At 51.1% G+C, this 9,619-nt stretch overlaps 1 protein-coding gene across 1 annotated transcript in view; it reads right to left on the bottom strand.

Moving 5' to 3' along the window:
• Positions 1 to 2,286: 2,286 nt before the first annotated feature.
• Positions 2,287 to 9,619, bottom strand: part of si:dkey-22o22.2 (neural-cadherin) — an 89,763-nt gene continuing 82,430 nt past the window's right edge. The window contains 12 exon segments of the mRNA XM_041043723.1: positions 2,287 to 2,955; positions 3,245 to 3,402; positions 4,176 to 4,426; positions 4,526 to 4,706; positions 4,831 to 5,095; positions 5,199 to 5,365; positions 5,617 to 5,797; positions 7,062 to 7,173; positions 7,492 to 7,592; positions 7,594 to 7,620; positions 7,792 to 7,919; positions 8,989 to 9,203. Coding sequence (XP_040899657.1) covers positions 2,287 to 2,955; positions 3,245 to 3,402; positions 4,176 to 4,426; positions 4,526 to 4,706; positions 4,831 to 5,095; positions 5,199 to 5,365; positions 5,617 to 5,797; positions 7,062 to 7,173; positions 7,492 to 7,592; positions 7,594 to 7,620; positions 7,792 to 7,919; positions 8,989 to 9,203 — 2,455 coding nt within the window.

Genomic DNA, 9,619 nt, shown 5'->3' with positions numbered 1-9,619 from the left:
GCAGGTACGTTCAGCTGATCTGCGGTTTGGCCTCCACCTGCTGCCTGACCAGGACATCAGCAAACACACTGAGCCGCAGCAGGTTCACCTTCACCTGTCTGAAATCTGTTGGGCTTAAACACTCAACACAGCGTAACACAACGAGCTGCTGGGAAAAAAGAAACGGCGACGGCGTCCAGCACGTTAACACAGTGCACAACCAGCTGCGAGCGGAAAGGGGCTTCTGGGAAGTTTCTACACGGGAATACAAAAATAATTTCTCTTCTGAAAACATCCTATCAAAGCTTATTTTACATGCTGGAAACACTGACTGACGCAAAGTGTTTCACCTGGTGAGCTCACAAGGCTTTTAGTTCACAGAGTCAGATTCTCCTCTGAATCATCCAATAGTGCAACACGAAGGTAGAAAAGAGAAATTAAAAGCGACAGAGAGGACAGATGTTTCTGAAGAAAATAAGTTTTGTCCTTGAGAAACTTTCTTTGTGAAACTGACTCTGCAGGTTTTGGTTTGTGAGGCTGGGTCAGACTCAAGCTGCCGGGGCCGACATGAAAAGGTTCGGATGCTACATCAAAAATGCCCTTAAACAGGAACTTTGAGTTCTCTGTGTAAGACTCACATCAAGGCCTTAAGGTTGTGTTTCCTCGACACACAGCTCCAGTCACACAGAAGATTTCTTTGATTGTAATTTTCCACATTTTTCAGAACAGAACTCCACGGCACACAAAGCAACAAAAACATTTAAAAACCACAGCACACCGAACTGAGTTCAACGAAGAAGTGAAAGCTAAATAAATAAAGTTTAGATTCCTGTGTGAAGCTGGTGCGAGAGCAGGTTCCCTCTGTGCTTTGTTAAAGTCCTGAGCCACAGCTCAGACCCTGCTGTGTCCGACCTGCATCTGCTTTTCTACACCAAGTTTTAATGAAGCTCCAGGCCTGAAAGGATCATGGTTTCACCGCGTCCGTCGGTCTGCGCCGGGGAACAGAGCCGCTGCGTTCACGTCACATCGCATTTACACAAACAACCAGCTGAGGAAAAAAAAAGCTGCTCACACGGCTTTTTCACGGATGTGATGTTTTTCTGTGTTTTCAGGTCACTTTGAATTTGTTATACAGTCACAGACAAACAGGGAGATGATTCACCCACAGACTGAAGCTGAAAGGAGCAGTCAACAAATCAATTAGCTGATTAACTGAAGAAAAATCCCACCACACACACACGGGACGACAGCACCGTCCTCACCAACTAATGAGCTGCTTTTCTAAATGAGTCAGAAACTTAAAACGTCAAAAAGGTTTGAAAACTCTTCACTTCGAGCGTGAACCGGTTCGTTTCTCCTCGGTCACAGTGTGAGAGAAAACACTGAGTAACCTACATGCACACAGGAAACCAGCTGATTCATCCTGCTGCACACGCTCACAGGCTGAAAGCTGATTAGAAACCTTCAAGACCAAGAAGTCAACTTCTGAGTAATCAGATTACTGCAGAGAGCGAACAGTGACCTGGTACCTGAGCTGCATGTACATGTTCTGATTCTCAGTCTGTGTGTCTGAGGTTTGTGTTACTCACATTAACGTCTCTCTGCTGCAGCCTCCTGTCTCTGTCTGTCTGTGTCTGTCTCTCTGTCTGTCTGTCTGTCTGTCTGCTCCTCAGGGTTACAGACTGACTGGTTAGTCTCACCTGTTAGAGCCAGCAGCCAATCAAGGCTGAGGATTTCCAGGTGGTGTTCCTGCACAGGTGTGTTCAGTTCTCGATGATTGGACCTGTTTTCAGGGCTGTGTGGGCGTGTACCCAGCAAGCTTGACTGACATTTGTCTGACTCACTCAGAACAAAACCCTAACCTGATCAGAGTCACTTTCAAATGGCTTTAGGACACTAAACTACTCACTGTTTACCTTGGATGATGTCATTTATCAGATGCCGACAAACTTTATTTCTTCTGTTTTGATTGTTTTTCTGTTTTTAAAAGCGTCTCCATGCTTCATCATTTCATTTAACATATATCTGACCGTTTATTTTGTCCTGACATGAACTTTAACCTGAGGTGTTATCAGCCAAAAGAACTGAGCCCCTCTGTGTTTGGACCATACTCGGTCATACTTTATCAGCTTTCAGGTGAGTCATGATCATGTGATCATATTAACAGATTCTGATTCAGATTTCAAACGAACCACCCAGCTCTACAGGACGATGGCTTTCCTTTCTCTGATTTGATGTGAACGCAGCACCCCCCCCCCCCCCCCCCCCCCCCCCCCCCCCCAGCGTCAGTCAGTTGTGTAGTGCCCCCTAGTGGTGATGAGGCAGGGGGTCATGACTGTGGCTCCTCTGTATGTAGGCTATGGCCTCCTTGTACGAGAGGGCCAGCTGGGGCCGGTCGTACATCTCGCTCAGAGCCTGGAACTTGGGGCCCCACCGCGACAACCTGTCATAAACAAAGCCTTCATCGTTCTCCTCTTCCTCCTCTTCGCTCCGAGCAGCGGTGATGTTTCTACGTGACGCGGCCGACCCCAGCGAGCTGAGGCTTCCTGCTGACGACCCCGAGCCCTCCACACACCAGACGTGGTAGGCGTCCGGAGGGAAGGCCTCGCTGTCGTTGTCGGCCTCCCAGATGATTCGAGACACGTAGCTCTTAAAGTCCACGTGGGAGCGAGACCCTGGTGGAGCAGCGTCGACGTAACTGCCCGCGTCGCTCGTCTCCACATCTCTGCCCGCGTGGGCGGTGTAGTTGGCGTAGGTCGCGTCACCGGTGTAGTTGGCGGTGGCGTGCTGATGGTGGTGGTGATGGTGATGGGGGATGCTGAGGTAGGGGGCACCTGAGCTGCAGGAGGAGCTGGACGGGTGAACCTCCTCCTGGGAGCCAGGTGAAGATTTGATGAGCGGGGCGGTGGTGCAGGACGAAGACTGGGACAGACTGGAGCAGAGCGGACGCTTCAGCTCGGTGATATCGTACCCGTTCTGGAGGAGAAGGAACAAAATTCACAAGTGCAAATATTTTCTCCTGAAAAACTGTGTGTGTGTGTGTGTGTGTGTGTGTGTGTGTGTGTGTGCGTGTGTGTGTGTGTGTCTGTGTGTGCGTGCGTGTGTGTGTGCGTGCGTGCGTGCGTGCGTGTGCGTGCGTGCGTGTGCGTGCGTGCGTGCGTGCGTGCGTGTGTGTGTGTGTCTGTGTGTGTGTGTGCGTGTGTGTGTGTGTCTGTGTGTGTGCGTGCGTGCGTGCGTGCGTGCGTGTGTGTGTGTGTGTGTGTACCTGGTCCTGCTCCCCCCCTCCCTCCTCGTTGTAGTTGAGGATGTTTTCTCGGATATCCTCCCAGCTCTCGTGTTCAGTGGGGATGTGGTAAACTCCTCGCTTCCTGAACTTGCTGCGGCTGCCTTTCTGGTTCCACACCGTCACCGCCACCAGCACCGCTGCACGCACACACACACACACGCACACACGCACACACACACATAGAACAGTATAAATATGCATCTTTGCTTGAATGTGATCCTGCAGCACCGGCACAGGTTTCAGTTCCTTCCTGTACGTACGTAGCAGCAGCTCATTACAGCTGCGCTGTGGAGCCTCGGTGAATCAGTGCGACGGGCGTTTGTGGTAAAATACAAACAGGTGAAATACAAACGAGCGCTGCAGTGGGAGCAGAATCACTCGTTAACATCCTGTGAATTCTTTTCTGAATCTGCCATCAGGTGGAATTTAGAGGAAAACCTGCCTTTAAATCATCGTTAGTGGAGAGCAGGAAGAAGGAGGGATGATGGGAAATGAAGTCACAGGTAGCTATCATGATGAATTCACCAGATGCTCTGACACATGTCAGCTGATTGTTTTGCGTCCTTTACATAACTGACATCTCTGTAAGTTATCGCTGTCTGTAGGTTCCTGATCAATGCTAATGGAAAACCTATTGATCACTACAGCACAAGTGATTGATCAGTGTTACACAAGTTTGTCTGTTCTTTTAACATGATCGTTCTTCTTTGGTTGAACTGATTTTCCTGACTTCAGAGAAAAGCTTCTCCTGAACCACACACAGCACGTGGACAAGTTTTCTATGTGGAAGTTAAATGTCAGAGTTTTAAAGTTGAGCTTTCAGTAAAACAGTTTCATTCAGACTGTGACAGTTAATGAAAGCTCGATTTGTGTTTTGAATTGACCGAATGAAAACCCTGCTGTCCCTCACCAAAGAAGACAAGCAGACACATGCTGATGGCCAGGATGGAGCTGGGACTGAGGGCGGCCAGCCGGTGACCTTTGACCTGCCCCAGCTCGCAGCGCTGACCCCTGAACCCCTCCTGACACCGGCATTGGTAGGTGTCGGGCGACAGCGCCTGGCATATGCCGCCGTTACGGCAGGAGGAAAGTCCACAGGGTGACGGCATGCAGCGCTGCTGACCCGACTCGTCTGTCACAGTCACCTGACCACCAGGACACCTGAGGGACACCACAGAGGGACGGAGGACAAGGTGAGCCGAGCTTTTGCAGAAGTAACCTGCCTGCTGTGTGTATGTACAGGTTGTGTGCGTCCTTCACCTGCACTGGTGCTTCCTCCACAGGTCGATGCAGCGCAGCGGGCTGCGGCAGGGTTGGCTGCTGCAGGCGTCGCTGGAGCACCCTGACGTGACGCCCTGCCTCTCCAACACCGTCACCAAGTCCCGGCTCTGCCCGTCCAAAGGGAGGACCTGACCATTAAAACGAACGTCCCGGAGACAGCCTAGAGACGAGAACCGGTTGTTAAGAATCTGAGAATCAAAGATTTATGAAAAGCGCAATCACAAGAAAATACAACTGAACTACAGTTTTTAATCATCAGAATTCGGATCAGATCCAGATCTCACCCTGAAAGTCTGCCTTCTCTCCAGCGTTCGGTCCATTTCCAACCATCACGCTGGCCGGGTGAACCACAATCTCCCTCCGGCTCCCCAGTCGGGCCTGGACCTCCCGGGACCCTCCGCCTTGCTCTAGCCGCAAGGTGAACAGGTTGTCATGGCGACTGAGGCTGACCAGGACCCACTGCCCGATGTCCACCCGCTGGCCTGGGAGCTGCAGGGCGCGGGCACCATCACCAAGGTTGGCACGAACAGCGAGGTGACCCTCCATGATCTGAGAGAGGAGATGTGAACATCCGAGAACATTCCCCTAATTTCACCGTTGCTTTAAAAACAGAATGTGGGACACTGATCGATGGACAGAAGGGTGGACTGACCTCCAGGACGATGAACTCATTGGCCTCCCGGGACGTCACGGAGAGCAGGGTGCCCGAGGCGGCTCTGGTTCGCAGGAGCAGCTGGATGTTTGTGCGTCGAGAGCTGCCGCCTCCTCTGAGCTGATAACGCACGACGCTGCCCGAGTCGAAGGAGAACTCTGGGACAGCTGGGGTGGGGGTGGTGGGGGTGGTGGGGGGTGGTGGGGGTGGTGAGGGTGGTGGGGGGGGAGAGGAGGTACAAAAAAAAAAAAAAGCATGTTTAAACGGTTTCACACACGCGAAGACAAACTTTTTCATGTTGGGTTTGAATGATTCTGCTGCTCTGTCATCTCTGTCATCCACACACACACACAGACACAGACAGACACAGACAGACAGACACACACACACACACACACACACACACAGGGTCTCTCACCCCTGTCACACTTGTGTCCGATGTATCCTGGGTGGCACTCGCAGCTGAAGGAGCCCCAGTCGGCGAGGCAGGAGGCGTGGACGCCGCAGGAGGGACCGGCCGCCGTCACACACACCCCGTCCGTTAGCCTGCACCCCGGGCTGCTGTCCACACTCTCACCTGGAGACGCCAGGTCGTACACCTGGGGGACGGAGACAGGGAGGGTGTGAATCGTTTTTCTCTTTCTCTCTTTTAATTTTCATCCTTTTCATCAGAGCAGATGACGTTTATGAAAGAGTCCAGCGTACAGGTGGCGTGACGCCTGCTGTGGCTCCGGCTGCTCTCACATCAGCATCAGCGTTTCCCTCTTTTGCGTGTGAAGTGCAGTGAGGCTGAATGTGACATGCACCACATTTCTAAACATGCCCATTGTTTTCCGCTGTGTCAAACCCCCGTAACGCACAAACTCCACAATTTCTGAAGGAATCAAGAGAGCAGCTCTGATAACGGAGAAAAGAGAAGCGAGGAGAAGGGTCCTGGGGGATTACGTCTTTCTTTGGTTTCATGTTTTAAAAGCAAATGCAAACACAAAATCTTTCATAAGTTTTGAGAAGACGGTAAACTACAGAGTTTTTATGACTTAAAACACCTGAAGCCCAAACATGTCCTGAGCTGACAGGCTGGAAACGTGACCTCCACCTGAAGGCAGCGTCTGTCTCTGCCCTCTAACGTCACAGCTGTGGTGGTGCTCGTTAGAAAAGATCCAAACCTCTCCACTGGCTGCAGGAAGCAACCCCGGAACACAGGGGATTGTGGGTAGAAGGACACAGAGATTCCAGTGAGCAGCAGAGGAACCACAGCAGCTTCTTTTCATTTATATTATATTTTACACTGTGATGTTGTGATGCTGGCCTTGGCTGCTGAGCTGAGCTCACACCACCATCTGTCCGACCACTGTCCCCCCGGTACACACACACACACACACACACACGCACGCACACACACACACGCACACACACGCACGCACGCACACACGCACACACGCACACACGCACACACACGCACACACGCACACACACGCACGCACGCACGCACACACACACGTGCACACACGCACGCGCACGCACGCACACACGCACACACACGCACGCACGCACGCACACGCGCACACACGCACGCGCACGCACGCACGCACACAAACACAAAAACATACAATATACACAAACACACTATCCACTCAGGAGTTGAGAGGAGTGTGTGTGAATACATGAATGCACAAACACACACACAGACCTACAAACATTAAAACTGCATTTGAAAACAAGAAACACACACAGGTAATGCTAATGAATCTCTGGGAGGGAAACACACACACACACACACACACACACACACACACACACACACAGAGAGAGAGACATACACACACACACACACACACACACACACACGGTGGTGTGTCTTACCTGACTGTCCACCACCAGGTTGCGGATGCAGCCGGTGAAACCGCGGTAACGTCTGTGAGGAGATGTTTCCTTCACTCCCCCCAACTGAAGAGGCTGGAACACATTCAGATACCTGAGGGGGGGGGCAGAGGAAGAGGAGGAGGAGGACGGACAACATGAGAGAGAAAAAACAAAGACAGGAGGACAAGAGGTAGGGGGAGGACAAGAAAAACAAGAGGAGGGGAAGGAGGAGGAGGAGAAAACGGGGGTGAGGAGGAAGGAGGAGGAGGAGAAAGGGGAGAAGGAAGAGGGGAAGGATGAGTCAGCAGGGGTGAGGAGGATGGAGCAGCACGTCAAACAAAGGGGGAAGTGAGAAGATTTCAAAATAAAGTCTCCTTTTAAAATATGATGACTGTGTCACATGTTGATCTCTGTCCAGGTGTGATCTCACCTCTGGCTCCCAGGTGTCTCTCCTGCAGCTTTGCAGCCAGACTCGTCCATCTCCTGACTGTCACCCCCGACGCCCTCCAGCTCGTTCACCGCCACCCCCCCCACACTGGTCCAGGATCAGCTGGACGGCCTGAACACACACACGGACGGAGACACTTTATTGTCTCAGAACGAGGAGCAGCCTAACGCTTGTTGTTCATCCTTTCATTCATCGGCTCTACAGAAAACGACAGGATGTACTGGACCATTCAGCCTTTCATCACCTCTGTCCACACATCTGTCCACCGCCTGTCCATCCTACCTTTCCATCGCTGATGACGTCGAGGCGATGCCAGCGCCGGTCGGTGACGGTGGATTTAGGAGGGAGCTGCAGCGTCAGTGTTCCTGACCCGTGGTTTATGCTCAGAGCTGGAACGCCGTTCCTCAGCTCTGGATGGAAACACGACATTCTTAGTTTTCTGTTTTCACAACCGAAAACGTGGCTTCCGTGACCTAAACATGTTCCTCCTGCTCTGTTACAGTCATTAAGCCTGTAAACATCCAAAAATATGTCAAATTAGTGGGAAAACACGAAGTCAGGTGTCACTGAGTGAAAACCTCACACACCTGACTGAGTTAGAATCTGTACATGGATTTTTAGCCTTTGGGAAGAAAACACGACAAACAGCTTCTCACATTCTGCAAATCAGCTGGAAACTGAAAACACGTAATTCCTCCTTTCTTTCTGAAAAGTCTGTGTCTGCGCAGTCACATGACCAAACGTCTGACCGTGACATCACCTCCCTGCATCGCTGCTGAATCCCATCGACAGCATCAGGGATCCACGCGGTCAGTCCTGTGCGTGTCCCTCAGTATCCTCGGCCGTTGTCCATGTCGGATATGTGGTGCCGTGTGATCGTGACCTGATCAACCTCACGGCCATGTCATCGAACATGTGAGCGATCAATGCTGCCGCCACCTTTGATTTTCCCTCCCTGGAGCCACGGCAGCAGCTCGGGTTCAATAATTACATAACTTTAATGCCACAGGATTATGCAAGAAGCGTTTGAAAGGCCATCTGCAGGCTAATCCGTTAACACCACATCAGGACCACCGGGAGCTGACATTAGACTTTATGAAGCAGCACATTGATTCAGTCTTTGTTTGCTGAAAAGCACGAGTGGCGGCTCCGTTCCAACCGGCACTGTGAGATTCGCTGGTTTGTTGTTTCAGTGATCAGAAGTTTAAAAAACTTTTAGCCGCTTAGCTGCTGCGTTTCCAACAGTTTCCAATGAAACACAGGCAGCAAAGGAGCCGCGCCCAGAGTCTCCATGGAAACCCACGTCAACACGTCTGACTCTGGTTCACTGTCCCATCAAACTCACGTGCAGTGTAAATAACATGGACAGGACATCGACATCACACTCTCACCAGGTGGACACATGAAGGCAGAGACAGGAAATAAACTCAGTGCTGAAGCCTCGTCTTCACCGTACCTGAACTTCAGCGGTAAACTCACCTAAAGCGATGAAGTCCTCCTGCTCCCCGGAGTGGGCGGGGCCAACAGGCCCGTTATAGAGGAGCAGCCCGTTGGCCGACTCAGCCAGGAACTCCAGGGAGACGTGGCTCTGGAAACAAGGCATGATGGGAGGGAACCAGGCGTAGCCTTGGCCACCGAAGCTGTGCTTGGTCTGCTGGCACTCGGGGCCATCGAACATGGGAGGACACTTACATCTGAGAAACGTAAACAGCTTGTTTTATTATTTACTTACAATATCTGTAAACACTGATAATCCTGCTGGCAGAAGCATCACAGCCACTGAGTGTATTTCAGATGATTATCTATCAATATCAATATCAATATCTCTATGAGGCTGAACATGTTACTCTGACGTGTTCACAGTTAAAAACAACCCAAATTCCCAGACACAGTAGAACTAATACTATCTATAATACTAACTCTCTAAACTTTCTTTCCAGACAAACAAACATTAATTAAAATGAAGTGAGAGAAAACAACAGACAAAGCGAGACAGAAACCAAACAAGAAACCCTGACAGAAACACTGCTGATTAAATGTAGCTGCAGATCATATTTGCCGGCGCCGAGAGCAGAGGAAAGAAAAAAGAGCGGGGAGGAGGGAGACGCGT

Source organism: Toxotes jaculatrix, chromosome 8 (assembly GCF_017976425.1).
Source record: "Toxotes jaculatrix isolate fToxJac2 chromosome 8, fToxJac2.pri, whole genome shotgun sequence".
In the NCBI taxonomy this organism is placed as follows: domain Eukaryota; kingdom Metazoa; phylum Chordata; class Actinopteri; family Toxotidae; genus Toxotes; species Toxotes jaculatrix.
The sequence above is the reverse complement of the archived record's forward strand: the minus strand, read 5'-3'. Positions and strand labels throughout refer to the sequence as shown.